At 35.3% G+C, this 16833-nt stretch overlaps 1 protein-coding gene, 1 long non-coding RNA gene and 1 pseudogene across 2 annotated transcripts; all 3 read left to right on the top strand.

The window, feature by feature from the left end:
- The first annotated feature begins 853 nt into the window (after window positions 1–853).
- Window positions 854–1768, top strand: LOC149532179 (uncharacterized). Its single transcript, XM_089808443.1, has 2 exons — window positions 854–1129; window positions 1205–1768. The coding sequence occupies exons 1-2, from the start codon at window positions 854–856 to the stop codon at window positions 1766–1768; spliced, it is 840 nt and encodes a 279-aa protein (XP_089664569.1).
- Window positions 1769–3935: 2167 nt separating this feature from the next.
- Window positions 3936–4596, top strand: LOC149532180 (uncharacterized). Its single transcript, XR_016359032.1, has 2 exons — window positions 3936–4196; window positions 4282–4596. It is a non-coding gene; the product is annotated as an uncharacterized LOC149532180 (long non-coding RNA).
- Window positions 4597–7588: 2992 nt separating this feature from the next.
- Window positions 7589–8648, top strand: LOC149532181 (histone deacetylase 19 pseudogene; annotated as a pseudogene).
- The last annotated feature ends 8185 nt before the right edge of the window (window positions 8649–16833 follow it).

Below are 16833 nucleotides of genomic sequence, written 5' to 3' on the forward strand. Positions count from 1 at the left end.
GAAGAGGATGATGATCATGATGGGATAAGTGTGCCAATTCTTGAAAGTTATGGGATGAGTCAACGAGATAGAGATGATTGGGGAAATTTTTGAGATGAAATAGCACAAAGGATGTGGGAGGACTATAGATCTCGACATTAGCTGTGCTTTTTACTAGCATTTACACTTTTTTCCTCACTTTTGAACAGCAACAATACTTGAATTATGAATCAGAATTATTATTACTCTTTCATATCATTGATTGAGTGATTTAAATTTGTGATTTATGAATTACAAATTAGAATTATTGTTATGCACTAAATTGTTGATTGAGTGATTTAAAACTATGATTTATGAGCTGCAAATCAGAATTATTGTTATGCACTAAACTGTTGAGTGAGTGATTTAAAACTGTGATTTATGAGTTGCAAATCAGAATTGTTGTTATGATTTCAAATAGCTGATTGAGTGATTTAAAACTGCAATTTATGAATTGCGAATCACAATTATTGTTATGCTTTAATTTATGATTAAATTTATGCATTAATTTTTATTTAAAACTATGATTTATGAATTGTGAATCACATTTTTCATGGTCCGTCTATGTATTATATCAATGGCTCTCCACACACTCTAACAACTCATTATTACTAACAACTCATAACTTATTGCAAGTTTTGCAGCGATATAATAGCTGCCTTTCTCAAAGGTGAAATTGTCTTTTACTAATATATTGACGAGCATACATGAGGATGTTCATATGCCCCCCACTACCACCTCTGTTTCTATCCCCATTGCCACCCCTGTTTCTACCCCCATTGCTACCCCCGTTGGTAGTTCTTCTAGAAGTCCACAAGTGGTATGGACGAGAGAGATGGAGAGGAAACTTCTTGACTTGCTCCTTGAGCAAGTTGCTCTAGGAAGGAAAGGTGAAGGAGGGTTCAGAAAAGAAGTGTGGACAGCAATAGAAAGGAGATTTAATGAAGATTTAAAGTTGAACCTTGGAAGAGATAACTTTAAAAATAAGTTGAAAACGTGGAAGTCGGTGTATAGAGTAATGAAAGAGCTACAAAATACCAGTGGTTTTGCTTGGAATGAGACAACACAGTGCATGGATGCTGATGACAGTGTGTGGGATGAACTTTTGAAGGTAATGTCCTCTTCAAAGTCATGTCTTGTTCTAATTAGAAAAAAAATCTAATTATTTAATTTTACCAATGTGTAGAGAAATGAATTCAGGATTGCAAGAGTGTATAGGAGGCAGCCATTCACCTATTTTAATGATCTAGCAGTCATTGTGGGAAATGACATGGCGGAAGGAAATGTAGCTGCAATGGCTCAAGATGTTGAAGATGGTAACCTCTTAGATAAGGCTGTTGATCTGGGTCATGATGAGTATTTAAATACGCCTCTGAATGTTGCTGATGATGAAGATTACCTTCAGTCAAATCAGTCCACTACATCCACTAGAAACAATCCTTCCACACCAACGACAAGGAGGCCAAAGAGGAAGAAGGCAAGCATGGCCGCTTCTTTGGACGCAATATCTGAAAACATCCGTGAAGTACGAGAGGGAATCAATAGGTCACACACCATCAAATTTGATAAAGAGGATACTAAGAAAGAGGCAGCAGATTTGTTTGCTGCCTTGAAAGCCATCCCTGGAATCAGTTGGGACACTATGACTGTTGCATCTTTTATGCAAGAACCAACAAGAGCTATTTGGTTCTTAGAGATGGATGACTTAGCAAGGGAAGATAATATTCGATATAAATTTGGAGGATTGTAATGGTTTTATATTAGATATTAGAAACAAACATTTTAACTGTCAATTTTTTTCTTTCAAGCTAAAAGACGTCGTCATCTTTTGTATTGAACTACTGATCTATATAACTCTAGTTTCTCATTACAAAAGTTTATTATTATTGTTTATAGAATGGTTTATTATTATTAATGATTATTGTTGTGTTGATGATATTCAGATACTGCTTTCAGGATTTCAATTTGAAGGTAATGTCGATGCTAGTCCTATTATATTTATATGTTGATGCTGATCCTTTAATATTTATATGTTGATGCTGATGCTAATCCTTTGATATTTATATGTTAATATTTAACTTTGTGCATAAGCAGAAGTATAGAATAGTAAGCTCTTTCTCCAATAGCCCTAGTATAGGAAATCACAACCACCAAGACTGAAACCCATATGTGGAAAAATTAGGAATGACAATAAGAAATGAAGACCCCCTATACTGGAGTTACCAGCCATTTCACATCCTTCCTCAAAGTTCATAACGACCTCCAAGATCATAAAATACACCCAAGTATCTTTACCATTTTCTTATGCCCGCAAAGATGAACGGCTCCAAAATAGAACTTGACAGAAATCATCTAATAGCATAAACATATGCAAAAGAGAAGGTAGAGTCCTCCACGCTACAAGATATAACAATCATTGTTTGAATGCAACCTTTATTTATATACCCCAAATAAATCCTTGCTCAAACTTCTCAGCTAGTCACAAATCGATTATAGGAAGCTTCAACTTTAATGTTGCACCAAAGCTTCAACTCACAAACTGCTCTTTGGATTTGACACCAAAGCATAAACTCACACCAGTATTTAAGAAATGTTGCACCAAGCTTATTTGACCAATAAAATCCATGGCAATACCTTTCTCTAAGCCAACTTGAATTCACAGTGGCAATAGCAATACAAAATCCATTGCTAAAAGGAGACACCATTAATGCCAATGGCCTCACTACACCATTGTATCAGATAGAAATGACATCTACCAATCCGACAACTGTAAACAAAATCTAAATGATCACTTCTTCATTATTTACAAGGAAAAAGCAGATTGACAATGTTGAGATTCCTATCACAAGCTTTTGCACTATTACAAGGAACAAGAAGAAAGTTCTATTTTGAAAATGTTGTGGAATATACAATAAATTAGTTCAAGTGGCTAAGTATGGCTTGTTTATTTAGGTATGCTAGATATCAAAACATATTGCATTAGATACTGAACCTACAGCTTGTACTGGGATCAGAATGGTAATGGGGTAAGTCATCACTACTGGAAATCTACTTATCTTGGACATCAGCATGGTTTGACTGGTTAATATTAACTTGAATCTAGAACCCACTACAATTACTGTGATTATGAATACAAGTAATGATTCAATGTGATTCTGGGTAGATCGTTGTTGCTTCCGTGATTATATTTACCATTAGTGGTCTGATTCATGTTTGCTGATATTGGTTTCGGGATTTCATTTCAAAGGTAATGTTGATTCTGTTTTGGGATTTCATTTCAAAGGCATATGGTAATGTTCATATTTATATGGTAATGTTCAGATTTATATGATGCTGTTTGTACTTAGTCATATTTATATGGTAATGTTCAGATTTAAATTTATATGTTGATGATGTTTATACTTAGCAATATTTATATGGTAATGTTCAGATTTTGGTCTAAAGATACATTACTTGCAGCACTTCCTTGGCTTTGTATCAGTCACAAAACTCAAAATTTGCCCCCTTCAATGATTGTGAATAACAACATACAAGGTAATGTTCAGATTTTTGTCTAAAGATGCCTTATTTGCAGCCCCTTCTTGACTTTGTATCAGTCACAAAACTCGGGATTTTCCCCCCTTCAATGATTGTGAATGACAACATACAGGGTAATGTTCAGATTTTGGTCGAATTTGTGTCACTTTGATTGAGTAAACTACCTAAGAAAATCTCAAGTATTTATCTATTTTGCAGGGTTGTGTTTTTTTAATTTAGCTATAGCTTTCAGTGTCATCATAGAGGACTTTCACTGAGGAAGTAGTTAACCAAATCTTGTATGTATTTTCATTTGAAATTTTAACTCGAGAGATTATTTTCTTATTAGATCTTTATAATTCTAGCGAATTTGCCATTTCAGTCAAGTTTGATGACGAAGAATGCTTTATGCAACTTAGTTTTGAGGTTAAAATTAATACAATTAATCAATGGACGTAAGCTTCTATAAGGAATGTTTCTTAAATAATATATCTTGCTAATTGAATGTTTCATTTTATTTTTATTTGTTCATATTTTATATAGGATTGATGGATTTGAACTTGCCAATGTGTGAGTGTGGTGTTGGCCATGTAGTGCTAAAGACCTCGCACACAACAACTAATCTGGAGCATAAATTTCTCTGTTGTCCAAATGGAAAAAAGGTTATCACTAATTTTTGTTGTATGTTTAGTTTTTTTGTATCAACCAGTTGTTATGGAGACTACTAATTTAGATTTTGTATTGTAGGGGGATGGTGGATGTAGTTTCTTCCAGTGGGTCAATGATTTCTCATCAACATCTACCATAGCTAAATCTGTAGCTCCTAAAAGTACTGATTGCAAGTTGTGCAAGGTCAGAGAGAGTGAAAACATGTTTCTTCGAGGCATGTTGGGAGTAATAATTGTTTCCATATTACTAGTCTGTTGGGACCATATGCGTTAAAAAGTCTTGTAAAAGGGTTTCAAGGACCCTTCAAAACCTGTTTTTCCTAGTAAAAAAATTGAACATTGTGAGCCATGTTTTATGGTTTTTAATAGAAATGGTGGACATATTTAATAACAATTTGACTTTTTTTTTTGTTTGAAACTTGTGTCTGATCGTATTGTGGTGACAAATTCTGTTAAAACGACGAATAAATTATACTAGTTGAAAAAATAATCTTTAAAAAAATAAAAGTAATACTAGTTTCATTACTATTTCAATTGATTGTAATTTTTTTTTTAAAATCATAATTAAAAAATTATCTTTAAAAAAAAGGCAATACTAGTTTCATTACTATTTCAATTGATTATCTCTTATTTAAAAAAAAAAAAATCATAATTTAAAAATTGAAAAAATAATTTTTAAAATAAAAGTAATACTAGTTTTATTAGTATTTAAATTGATTGATTGTAATTAAAAAAAAAAATCATAATTAAAAAATAATTTAAAATAAAATAAAAGCAATACTAGTTTCATTACTATTTTGATTGTCAATTCATAATTTAAAAATTGAAAAAAAGTAATCAAAATCAATCAAATGTATAAATTAAAATATTAAATAACAATAAAAAATTATCTTATTTAAAAATAATCTTTAAAAAAAAAAAAGTAATCCAAATCAATCAAATGTATAAATTAAATTATTAAATAACAATAAAGAATTATCTTATTTAAAAATAATCTTTAAAAAAAAGAAGTAATCCAAATCAATCAAATGTATAAATTAAATCATTAAATAACAATAAAAAACTATCTTATTCCATTTCTGCTTTTACACAACCAAACAGAGGTTATATGTATTCCCTATCAAATTCTAGGTGAACCAAACAGAGAATAAGAATACATATTCCAATTTTGTATTCCTAGAATAACAAACCCGAAATAAGTATTCCTATTCCACTCACTGAACGGGCCCTAAGTGAATTTATAATTTTCCTTTGAAATTTAGAGTACAATGAATTTATAATTTTATAATTTTGATTTGTATTTTAGTTCGATCCCTATTCATGTAACAGTATGCTGGGGGGTTCGCTAGGATTGTGATGGAATCCACTGTAAGGTCGTGATAGAAATCTATTGCTTTGGGATGTCTGAGTTGATTTGTTCTTTGGGCAGTCTATTACTGATGCATCACTAACTTAGACACCAATCTTCAAGAAATCTTCACAATAATTTTTTTATTTTTTTAATGAATGGACCTTTCCCATTGATTAAATATTCAAGATACATATTCACAAAAAAATGGGTCGGTCACTCAACACAAAGTCGGATAAGACAACTATTCATAAAAAAATATTAACCAAATATAAAAGCCTTCAAGTTGCAAGAGCAATGCCAGTCAAGGGAGGGTCTTTATCATCAGAACACTGGAAGTCCTTGGGGTTGGTAGTTAGCCCAACCATCAACAGTGTTTTTCTCCCTCCGGCTTGGGCGAAGAGATGGCTAAGTCCAGCCAAGGGAAAGCCCACTTGGGGTCATTATGAGGAGAAGGTTGACCCGCATCAGGGGCAACAGGAGGATTCATAGGGGACCAACTCGAATCCAACCTCCATAGAGGTGAGACCAAGTGGCGTTGACCACCAAAACCACCACTAGGAGAGCAATGATGAGGTTGCAATTTGGGAGTATGCGAGCAGTGTGCAGAACTGCTCCGTCCTCTCCGACGACAACGAGAAGGAGTGGGATCACTAGAAAAAGCATCTGGTGGCACTCTGTTGCCTAACTTTAAGTCACCCTTTTTTTTGGCAATATTGGTCATATCAAGTCAGTCTAGTCAATCTTGAGTCTAGGTCTAAGTCGTTATAGGTAGGAAATCTTTGTCGGGGTCCCGCTTCAAATTGCTTTCTTCTTTTCAAGCTAGATGAGTTATTTAGAAGTCCTGTCATGATGAGTAGGTGATAGATCCCAACCCGGCTAAGATAATATGCTCCTATTGATGATCTATTTCAGTAGAAGAATGATGATTGTGAATCATGATCTCCAAGCATTTGCAAGGAATCAAAGGAAAGTTTTCAGACTTCCAGGATTCTTAGGTGAACATGTGGGTCTGACCGGCATGAGATTGGATGGAGCAGAATTAGTCACTTGTAGTCTTGCAACTCATTTTGTGCATTCTACGGGGTTGCATTTGTTGGAAGAAGCTTTAGCCAAAGTGGAGAAACCAGATTCGAATCTTGTTAATTTTGTGATTGATGGATTTTCAGATAAATATGTGTGAAAAATGGGTGCACACGGGTTGAGATAAGTGGAGATCCAAGTCCACGGGCAAAGAGAGGACATCGGTGCAATAAGACTTGGTACGTATAGCCCCCTCAAATACTCAATCCCATCCAAGTTTAACAAAGTGTATTAGGGATTGCCGATAATGGACAGAGTTATCAAAAGGGTTAATCCGATCTCTTTTTCAAACCCGATAACCTCCCTATGGTGAGCTTGGGGAAATTATCTTTGCAAAGCGTAATACATTATGATCATGGATCGAGGAACAAATCAAACAACAATAATATCACATAGGGTTGTACAGTCAAAACTCGAGAGTGAGACCATGCGCAGCGCAACTTTCTCGAACCTGGGAGTATGCAAAATGTGAGACTGTAACTATATATAAGGAGATTGCTTTGTTTTGGAATTAGAAATCAGTGATATGAAATGGCCTGCTGCAAGGTGGATTCCCTACTTTGGAAACTAAATCAAATCGAGCCTATGAAGAGCATAGATGCTTTGAAGCTTCTCCAAATCTAATCAGGGCACTCCAAAGGGATACACTCCACTCTGCAAGGATTTTTAAGACTTCTACATCCATAGACTGTATTGCCATATTCAGGACTGTTTCAACTAGCCTATTGCAATTGCACTGGATGTTTAGATAGATGTGATTGAACATTATTCAAATGACAACAACAAAACATTATTATAGTCCAACTGAGATAGATGTGACTGAAAATAGATGTTTAAACCCTGCGTCCTACAACTATCTTGTATTTGCATCAATAGATGAATACTGCACTCCACAGGTGATTGGATCATTGAATGGATTTTCTCTGAGTGCATGTAGTGGCCGTGCTGATGGAGATCTTGGGAAACATTAAACATAGAAACCTTGTTAATTTGCGGGGTTATTGTGTATTTCCATCAGCTAAAATGCTCATCTATGATTACTTGCTTCTGGGCAGTTTAGATGAGTTTCTACATGATAGCAAACAACCTGCATCATCTCTAAACTAGAACACTAGGGGTAAATAAACTTATGGCAGATGGTAGATTGGAAGAGATTGTTGATTCAAAATGTGATTGCATCTCCTTGGACACCATTGAATCATTTCTAGAGATCGCAACAATGTGTGTAGCACCAGGCCCATGGGTTTCGTCCCAACTATGATCAGAGTAGTGCAGATACTAGAAGAAGAAACTATGGCTATTACTCACGTTACAAGGAATTATTGGATGTTTAAGAAAAAGAGACTTTTCAATGGAGACCGGAGGCAATTCCCTTATATCTGGAACAGATGGGACTAAGAGGAAAGTCTTATATTTTTATGATCCAGATGTTGGGAACTATTACTATGGACAGGGTCATCCAATGAAGCCTTATCGGATACGAATGACACACACTCTTCTTGTTCACTATGGTTTACATAAAGAAATGCAAGTTCTTAAGCCATATCCTACTAGAGATAGAGACCTCTGTCGGTTCCATGCAGACAACTATGTAGCATTTTTTAGAGGAATAATGTTAGAGACAACACAGGACCAACTGAAGTTATTGAAAAGGTTTAATGTTGGAGATGACTGTCCTGTATTTGATGGGTTGTATCAATTTTGCCAACCTTATGCTAGTGGTTCTGTTGGTGGTGCTGTCAAACTTAATCACAAACAATGTGACATTGCAATATATTCGGCTAGTGGTCTTCATCATGCAAAAAAAAAAGAAAAAAAGTGAAGCATCTAGATTTTGCTATGTGAATGACATTGTTCTGTCCATCTTGGAGCTACTGAAATATCACAAGCGTGTTTTGTATGTTGATATTGACATTCAGCATGGTGATAGAGTCAACAAAGCTTTCTACATGACATATAGGGTAATGATTGTCTCATTTCACAAATTTGGAGAAATTTGGTGCTATGTTCTTTGAATATTTGTTCTTGCTATTCCTAGTTGCCACCTCTTCAATATATCATTCAAGTAAATTGGCACTCTTCAATACGGATGAAATGAAGAGGCTCCAGAAGCAATAAAAAAAGAATAGCATTCAAGCCAATGATAACTTCTCCTTATCCAGCATCCTACAAATGGCAGGCTGTTATGGTTTTCTTGAAAACCCAAAGGTTCCTTTGGCGAAATGTGAATTACACATTTGGGAGATTGACGGGACGCATAATTATAGGTTTATTAATCGGTTCCCTCTACTTTCAGATTGAATTCGATGATGTATATGGCCTTCCATCCCGAACACTCTACATCTATATGCAAATCATTCTCATTGGTGTTGTTTCAGCCAACAATGTCATACCTTAGATTGGTACTGATCATTTGGTCTATTTCAAGAAAAAAGAGTCGGGATGTATGCACCCATCTTCTATCTCTTATCTTGGGCTCTTGCAGAGATCCCATATTTCCTAATTGCAACTTTTGCAATTGTATTAATAGGCAACAACATGGCAGGATTGGCAGTTGACAACATTTACAATTTCATTCTCTACTGGATATGTCTCTTTATCTTCACCGTCTCAGTCACTTACTTCGGCATGATGCTCACATTGCTTCTCCTTGTATTATGAGACAAATAATCTTGAGTATCTAGAAAAAATATATATATATATATATATATATATATATATATATATATATATATATATATATATATATATATATATATATAAGATATTGATACTCAATCTTGATTATTAAAATCTTGCAACCACGACAGTTAGATGCCACATGCCCGCAAAGTATCATAAGGATATCTTGGCTTACAATATAGGGCATGCACCGAGTTGTGGTACCAAAAAGATGACAAGTTTTTTTTTTTTTTTTTTTCTAATTTTTGCGCTATGGCTTGGGTCACCCAAGCCATAGTGCGTACGCGCTATTCTGATGTCCAAAAAGTTATATGATGGGTTGCAGACCCACGGCCCATCATTTTCATTTTTTTTTTGGCTCTCCAACAGCGCGTATGCGGGTTTGACAACAAAAATTCACCACCATTTGCCAAAATGCCTCCTCACCGACGAAATCCAAGACAACGAGCACACCCACGACGACAAGGTAAGTGATATAAACTTAACTTTGCATTGTTTAATATGTTTTCCATATTGTTTTATTGGTTTTTGATATTCTTTTGTAGGATTTTTACAAATTTCTTTTAGATTTGTTTATTTAGTTGGATTTCAATTGATTTTTTATCAAGAAATGTCCATAATCAACCGAAAAATCCACAAAACCCTCAAGAACCTCAAAATCAAAACCCTCCTCAAGAAGAACAACAAATTCCACAACCCGAACCAATTGTAAGACCTCCGCCAGGCACACAAGAAAATATAAGAAATGAAATACAGAGAGGCAAAATTGAATTAGAAAGACTCATTGCTCGGTTGAAAGAATCCAGACAAACCAATCCAATGAGGGCTCAATTGGCATCATCCCTCGAATCCATTAACACTCAGATAGCATCAGTTAGTGGTCAGTTAGATATTTGGTGGGCTAAGAGGGATGAACAAAAAAGATTTTATGCAAATAAATTTTCATATGAAGATGTTAACAAAAAAGAAATATCAAAAGGTAGTATATGTGCATTATTTAGAAAATTCGGTGAGGCAAATACTGTTAGAGAGGGTACTAAACAATTCCCCATCCATTGGTGCATAAACGATGCTATTAGAAATAATTTTTGGGATAGATGGTGGATGGTTTTTGATGCCCCTCCTTGCAACAATCATGAGGTCCCCATGTATTTTTTGAAGAAATTATATTGTGAGTTTGTCCTTGGGGAGATCCCCAATTATTTTGATATGTTAGACTCCCAGGGTAGAGGTGGGGGGTCATCATTTGAGAGGCCAGGAGCACGTCGTGACCCTAATGTAGTTAGGGCACCTGTGGTCCATCCATAGCACGAGCATGTGATTATTCCTTCAATTGTGAAGGAACATGTAGAGGCTAGCACTCTAGGGACCATTAATTCTTTGACGTAGACCCTCATCCATTCCACGAGCCCATTAGTTGAGGGGGAGCCTTCTATGCATCGTGGTCACATGTGCACTTCATGCGGATCCCTATGCACATTTGGCACTCATGCTGGAGATGGTGCGGATGATGGGCTTATCACCGATGAGTTCCTGAACGAGACATTTGGCATTGACACACAGGTAAATTACTAATTTGATCACATTTCATATGTATAGTGAATGATTAATTAATTAGCATTTATTGACATTGTTCAAAATTTAGGGTCAAAGTGTTGCTGGGCCTAGCAGCGATCCTCCAGGCCCATTTTTTGTCCCTTCGACAAGTCCTAAAGTATGTATCAATTTAGTCATTTTAACTAATACATATATTTATTACGTAATCATATTAAGGATTGACAAAAAAAATTATGCATGTGCATCAGTTCTCCACAGGACCCTCAACCTTTACCACAGACACAGAGCAGAGACATCATACGAGCTTCACACAGGTACAGTTGTTTCATGTTAATTTAATTCATTTGATTATATTTATTCCATGTTTCATGTTAGATATAACATGTATTGTATGACATGCAGCTCATGATGTCAGACACACCTCTTCATCTGTGACAGTCTATTGATAGTGGAGTGGCCGCAACTGTGGCTAGCTCACAGCCACTAACGGAGGTATGAAAAATTTTTCTTTGTTTTAGTTGTTGTTTATAATAGTTAATCTCAAAATTTCTAATGTTATTTATAAGTGATTATATTTATTGAATTTTTGTAGGGTCTTGTCACACCTGATCATCCACGAGCATTTGAGGTGGACTTACAGAGTGACTATTTGTTGGCGGTAAGAAAATAATTGATTTTGTTTGTACATATATTTGATTTCAATGTATAATAAATATTGATTCATATCTACTTTCTTTGTATCAGTTGGACCTGGAGAAGAGCCTCAATAAGAGGTCAAGTGAGCATGTCAGGAGGGCCCCATCATCTCCACTGTCTCCCTCCACACGACGAAAAAGGACGTTGAGAGACTTGTTTCCTTCCCCTTGTGGGAAGGAAAAGATGTAATTGAGATATTCGATACATATACATACATACATATATATATATATATATATATATATATATATATATATAGACTTGTTTCCTTCCCCATGTATATATATAGGCATCAGAGAGACATATTTGACATACATTTGATGTACATATGACATTCTATATTTGATGTATGACATTTATTTGATGTATGACATTATTGGTTAATATATGATATGTTTGTTCATAGACGACATTATTGGTTATCATAATATATTATGTGTTTGTTAATGTATATGACATTATTGGTTATCATTTTATATTATATGTTTGTTCATGTATGACATTAAATTAGATATGTTCGTGTATGACATTAAATTAGATATGTGCATGTATGAAATTAAATTCAATTGCTAAAGAGTTGCCATTATGTCTACCAACTAGTAGATGTTATTTTTTGCTTTATTAGTATTTCTCAAAAACTGCAAAGAAGCTGTTTCTGGTGAATAGTTGTAAACAATTGTGATCATTGACTTCATGTACTCATGGCTTTGGTTGCGAACACTCGTAACTTTGGCTATAAGCATCCATGGCTTTGGCTACGTGCACTAGTGGCTTTGGCTATGAGCATTTATGGCTTTGGTTGTAGGCACAATATAGCCTTGGCTGTAGGTTGTCTTTCTTGCTGCATGTCAAAGTTACCTTCAAGAATATCATTAGTCTAAGATCATTACAATTAAAATACTATGACATAATACCTTGGAAATAATAGTCTTTAACCCATTACTTTATTTGTTAAAACATCATGTAGTATCTACTATAGTGCTTCTACTCAAATATGTTTTCAAAAATATTTAGTATGGCAAAGAAATGTCTATGGAAAGCTTGTCAAATAGGATATTGAAGAACTAAATGTGGACAGTCATTAGTACCCATCAATAAGAACACAGACATCTTTCTCAAGCAAGCCATATGACATTAGCTTAATTTATAAATTTCCTTTGCGAATAACTAGAAGATGCTATGAATCTTAATACAGAGTTAATCACGAACTCATTATTCCATCCAAGAAGCATATATCACCCTAAGCCAATTAACCAACATGATAAAAATTAATTCAATTTCAACAAAATTTTGAGTATAACAAGCATCTTAGGGATTCTTACAAGAATTAACACGATGTTCACAAGAGCATTACAAGTTCTCGTAATGCTATTTCACATATTGTAATCATATTCAATTTTGAATGGCCATTTGTGTTACAAGCATAAACTTTCTTTAAGGTCTTTTAATTCTAGACATGAATTTTATTCTGAAGCTTTTCTATGAAAACCCACTCAATGCATATATTGTTGTTCCACATTATGCTGATTTGACTTTCATTGGTTGATTTGGGTCTAGACATGACGTTATTCACTACCTTTTATATATATATATATATATATATATATATATATATATATATATATATATATATATATATATATATATATATATATATATATATATATATATATATATATATATATATATATATATATATATATATATTAGTGAGGTTCTAGCCTGAATGAATGTATTAATCATCAAAGTTGTGAAACTTGGTCGAGATCCTTACAAATATATTTTCAAATTGGACCTCAAATAGTTTTCTCAGTCACACCTTGTACACAGATACTAAAATTGTAGTTAATTACAAAATTAATACTGAATTAACACAAGTTTAATTGAGAAGTATTATGTACCTCAATAGGCTAGATTATTATTGATCGGGAAGCTTTATCTTAGAGTAGTTGGTTTCCTAAATCTTTAGGGCAATGACACTCTTATGGAATGTGGAATTAGGTATGCTAGCTAAGGAACGTTCTTTAAAAGGTAGAGGCAACTCAAGACTCACATGTTTCCAATCAATATAAATGTTTAAATCGCTTCTCTAATTTTTTCTATTTATGATCTTCTTAAAACTTAACTTTCTAAATGCATTGATGGGGAAATAAAGATCTTCTAGGAACTAAAGGCTAATCATGTTTAATGCTTACAATTCTTTGTTTTTATCTAATAATTTAAAAAAGATTGTACAAGTGTTTTCAAAGAGCAACACTTGTCACTAACATCATAAGAAGGAATATCCAAGGAGAATTACCACTGATCCCCCACCACCAAATTCAAGAGAAAATAAAAATCCACTACTAAAGAGATAGTAACAATGATCATCCCTAGTCTCTCCCTTATCACAAAATGATTACCATCAAAATTTGCATTTCCAATTGTGTCATGTGTGTTGAAGTGATAGTAACATTTTCACTCTCTTACCTAATGTCTCCCATTTCTGAAACTCCTAGGGAAGGGCAAGGCCATCTTCTCAGTACTTCAAAATACAACGAGTTCCATTTTTTCCCATATTGATAATTGTTGACTTAAAGTATAGTCAAAGTATTGACAGCCCATAGGAACTCAACCTTTGAACATCCCATCTGTAAATGACCTCATAAAGAAAGTTCAATAAACTCGCATGAAATAGTGAAACAAAAGTTGCATACTTGTGAAGATGATCAGACTGCAGGTGATCAATATGTCTCAAATCTATATTCAGTTCTTTTACTATGCATATAAATGGTTTCTTATATAAAAGACTTATATCCACCAGATAAATAATCATTTTCTTACTATGCTATCATTATCCTTGGCTGATCTCTGGTAAACCATTTCTTAACCATCCTCTTTCGATCTATAGGTCACTGTATTAATCTGGTTCATCTTGTCTCTACTCGAATTAATAAGAATTGGCAATCTCAGGGATTGCCAAAAGAGGAATGGGTCCAAGTGTAAGATAGGATTTAGAAGTGAGTTTAATTAAAACATAATAAATAGTGTATTACAAAAAGGAGAATGGTATGTTCTTCGCAATCTACTCCCTTATACATTCTATCAATGTTTCACATTGAACCTGATAGAGAACATCACAACACATAACTAGCAACATAGAACATACCTCCTAGCCACCTCAAGAACATAAAATTTCAAAAACCAAAGTGCACAAGTTTAAATTCAAAGCCTCAAAGGTCAAGAGCACAACAAAAAAAATAAAATAAATAAATACGAACAAAACCCACATTTGATGGAATCACAAAAAATCTGGTGGCTAGATAGTTACAAGCTGACTCAAGCTAATCCTTCATCACCATTAAGGTTGAAAATAACATACCCAATTGAAAACCAATTTACATATACAAAGTGACTAACATTACTCACAAAGAGGGAGTAGAAGCTACACACTACCTTGCATCCAAGGTGCGCTAAAGAACATAACCAAACTCTTGGAGATCATATAATCCTAAGTTTACATAATCTGGTAGTAACACATTTCATTAACTTATGAAACATTTACCAAGTTCCATGATTTGTCTTTCCAAAAATGACATGCTAGATATGCTTTCCAACAATATAATTAAGATACGCATCACCTGAGATGGCATTGTAGAATGAAAACAGAATGGGATCTCCAAAAAGCGAGAGATGTTATTGTAGGTCTCTGCAACACGGTCTTGTAGGAACTAGAATCTCATCCATATCTCGCATGATCTCTGAGATATGCCCCATCAAAGATTGTAGCCCTGTGGCATTTAGTGACCCTTAGGGACATTCTGGTTGAGCGTGCCTAAGAACGTTTGAGCATTGAAGGGGACAAGATGAGGTTGGGGATAGGGTTTACCTGGCCACCCGGAGCTAATGGAGTAGACAGTTTGATCCCACGACGAAAGATGAGAGAGATTTGGTAGTTGGCAACTTTGTACTAGCCAACACTGCAAGTTTCAACATCACCTGAGATGGCGTTGTAGAATGAAAACATAATGTGATCTCCAAAAAGTGAGAGAGGTTATTGTAGGTCTCTACAACATGATCTTGTAGGAACTAGAACCTCATCCATATCTCACATGAGCTCCGAGATATGCCCCGTCAAAGATTGCAACCCTGTGGCATTTAGTGACCCTTAGGGACATTCCGGTTGAGCGTGCCTAAGAATGTTTGAGGACTGAAGGGGAAAAGAAAAGGTTGGGGATAGGGTTTACTCGGCCACCCAGAGCTAATGGAGTAGACAGTTTGATCCCACGATGAAAGATGAGAGAGATTTGGCAGTTGGCAACTTTGTACTGGCCAACACTGCAAGTTTCAGCATCACCTGAGATGGCATTGTAGAATGAAAATGGAATGTGATCTCCAAAAAATGAGAGAGGTTATTGTAGGTCTCTGCAACATGGTCCTATAGGAACTGGAATCTCATCCATATCTTGCACGAGCTCCGAGATATGCCCTGTCAAAGATTGCAGTCCTGTGGCATTTAGTGACCCTTAGGGACATTCTGGTTCAGCGTGCCTGAGAACGTTTGAACACTGAAGGGGACAAGACGAGGTTGGGGATAGGGTTTACCCAGCCACTCGAAGCTAATGGAGTAGACAGTTTGATCCCACGACGAAAGATGAGAGAGATTTGGCAGTTGGCAACTTCGTACTGGCCAACACTACAAGTTTCAACATCACCTGATTGTAGAATGAAAATGGAATGGGATCTCCAAAAAGTGAGAGAGGTTATTGTAGGTCTCTAGAACACGGTCCTGTAGGAACTAGAATCTCATCCATATCTTGCATGAGCTCCAAGATATGCCCCATCAAAGATTGCAACCCTGTGGCATTTAGTGACCCTTAGGGACATTCCGGTTGAGCGTGCCTGAGAACATTTGAGCATTGAAGGGGAAAAGATGAGGTTGGGGATAGGGTTTACCTGGCCACTTGGAGCTAATGGAGTAGACAGTTTGATCCCATGACGAAAGATGAGAGAGATTTGGCAGTTGGCAACTTTGTACTGGCCAACACTGCAAGTTTCAGCATCACCCGAGATGGCGTTGTAGAATGAAAACGGAATGTGATATCCAAAAAGTGAGAGAGGTTATTGTAGGTCTTTGCAACATGGTCTTGTAGGAACTAGAATCTCATCCATATATTGCACGAGCTCCGAGATATGCCCCATCAAAGATTGCAGCCCTGTGGCATTTAGTGACCCTTAGGGACATTCCAGTTGAGCGTGCCTAAGAACGTTCGAGCACTGAAGGGG

This window comes from Cupressus sempervirens, chromosome 11, assembly GCF_028749045.1.
Source record: "Cupressus sempervirens isolate cs-2001-9-10 chromosome 11, ASM2874904v1, whole genome shotgun sequence".
Taxonomy (NCBI): Eukaryota; Viridiplantae; Streptophyta; class Pinopsida; order Cupressales; family Cupressaceae; genus Cupressus; species Cupressus sempervirens.

Excerpts from the sequence above, each read along its gene's own strand:
- LOC149532179 (XM_089808443.1), top strand. The coding sequence starts at position 854 with ATGGAGAGGAAACTTCTTGACTTGCTCCTTGAGCAAGTTGCTCTAGGA. Across the intron at positions 1,130-1,204 it reads TGTGGGATGAACTTTTGAAG|AGAAATGAATTCAGGATTGC; the intron begins GTAATGTCCTCT and ends ACCAATGTGTAG.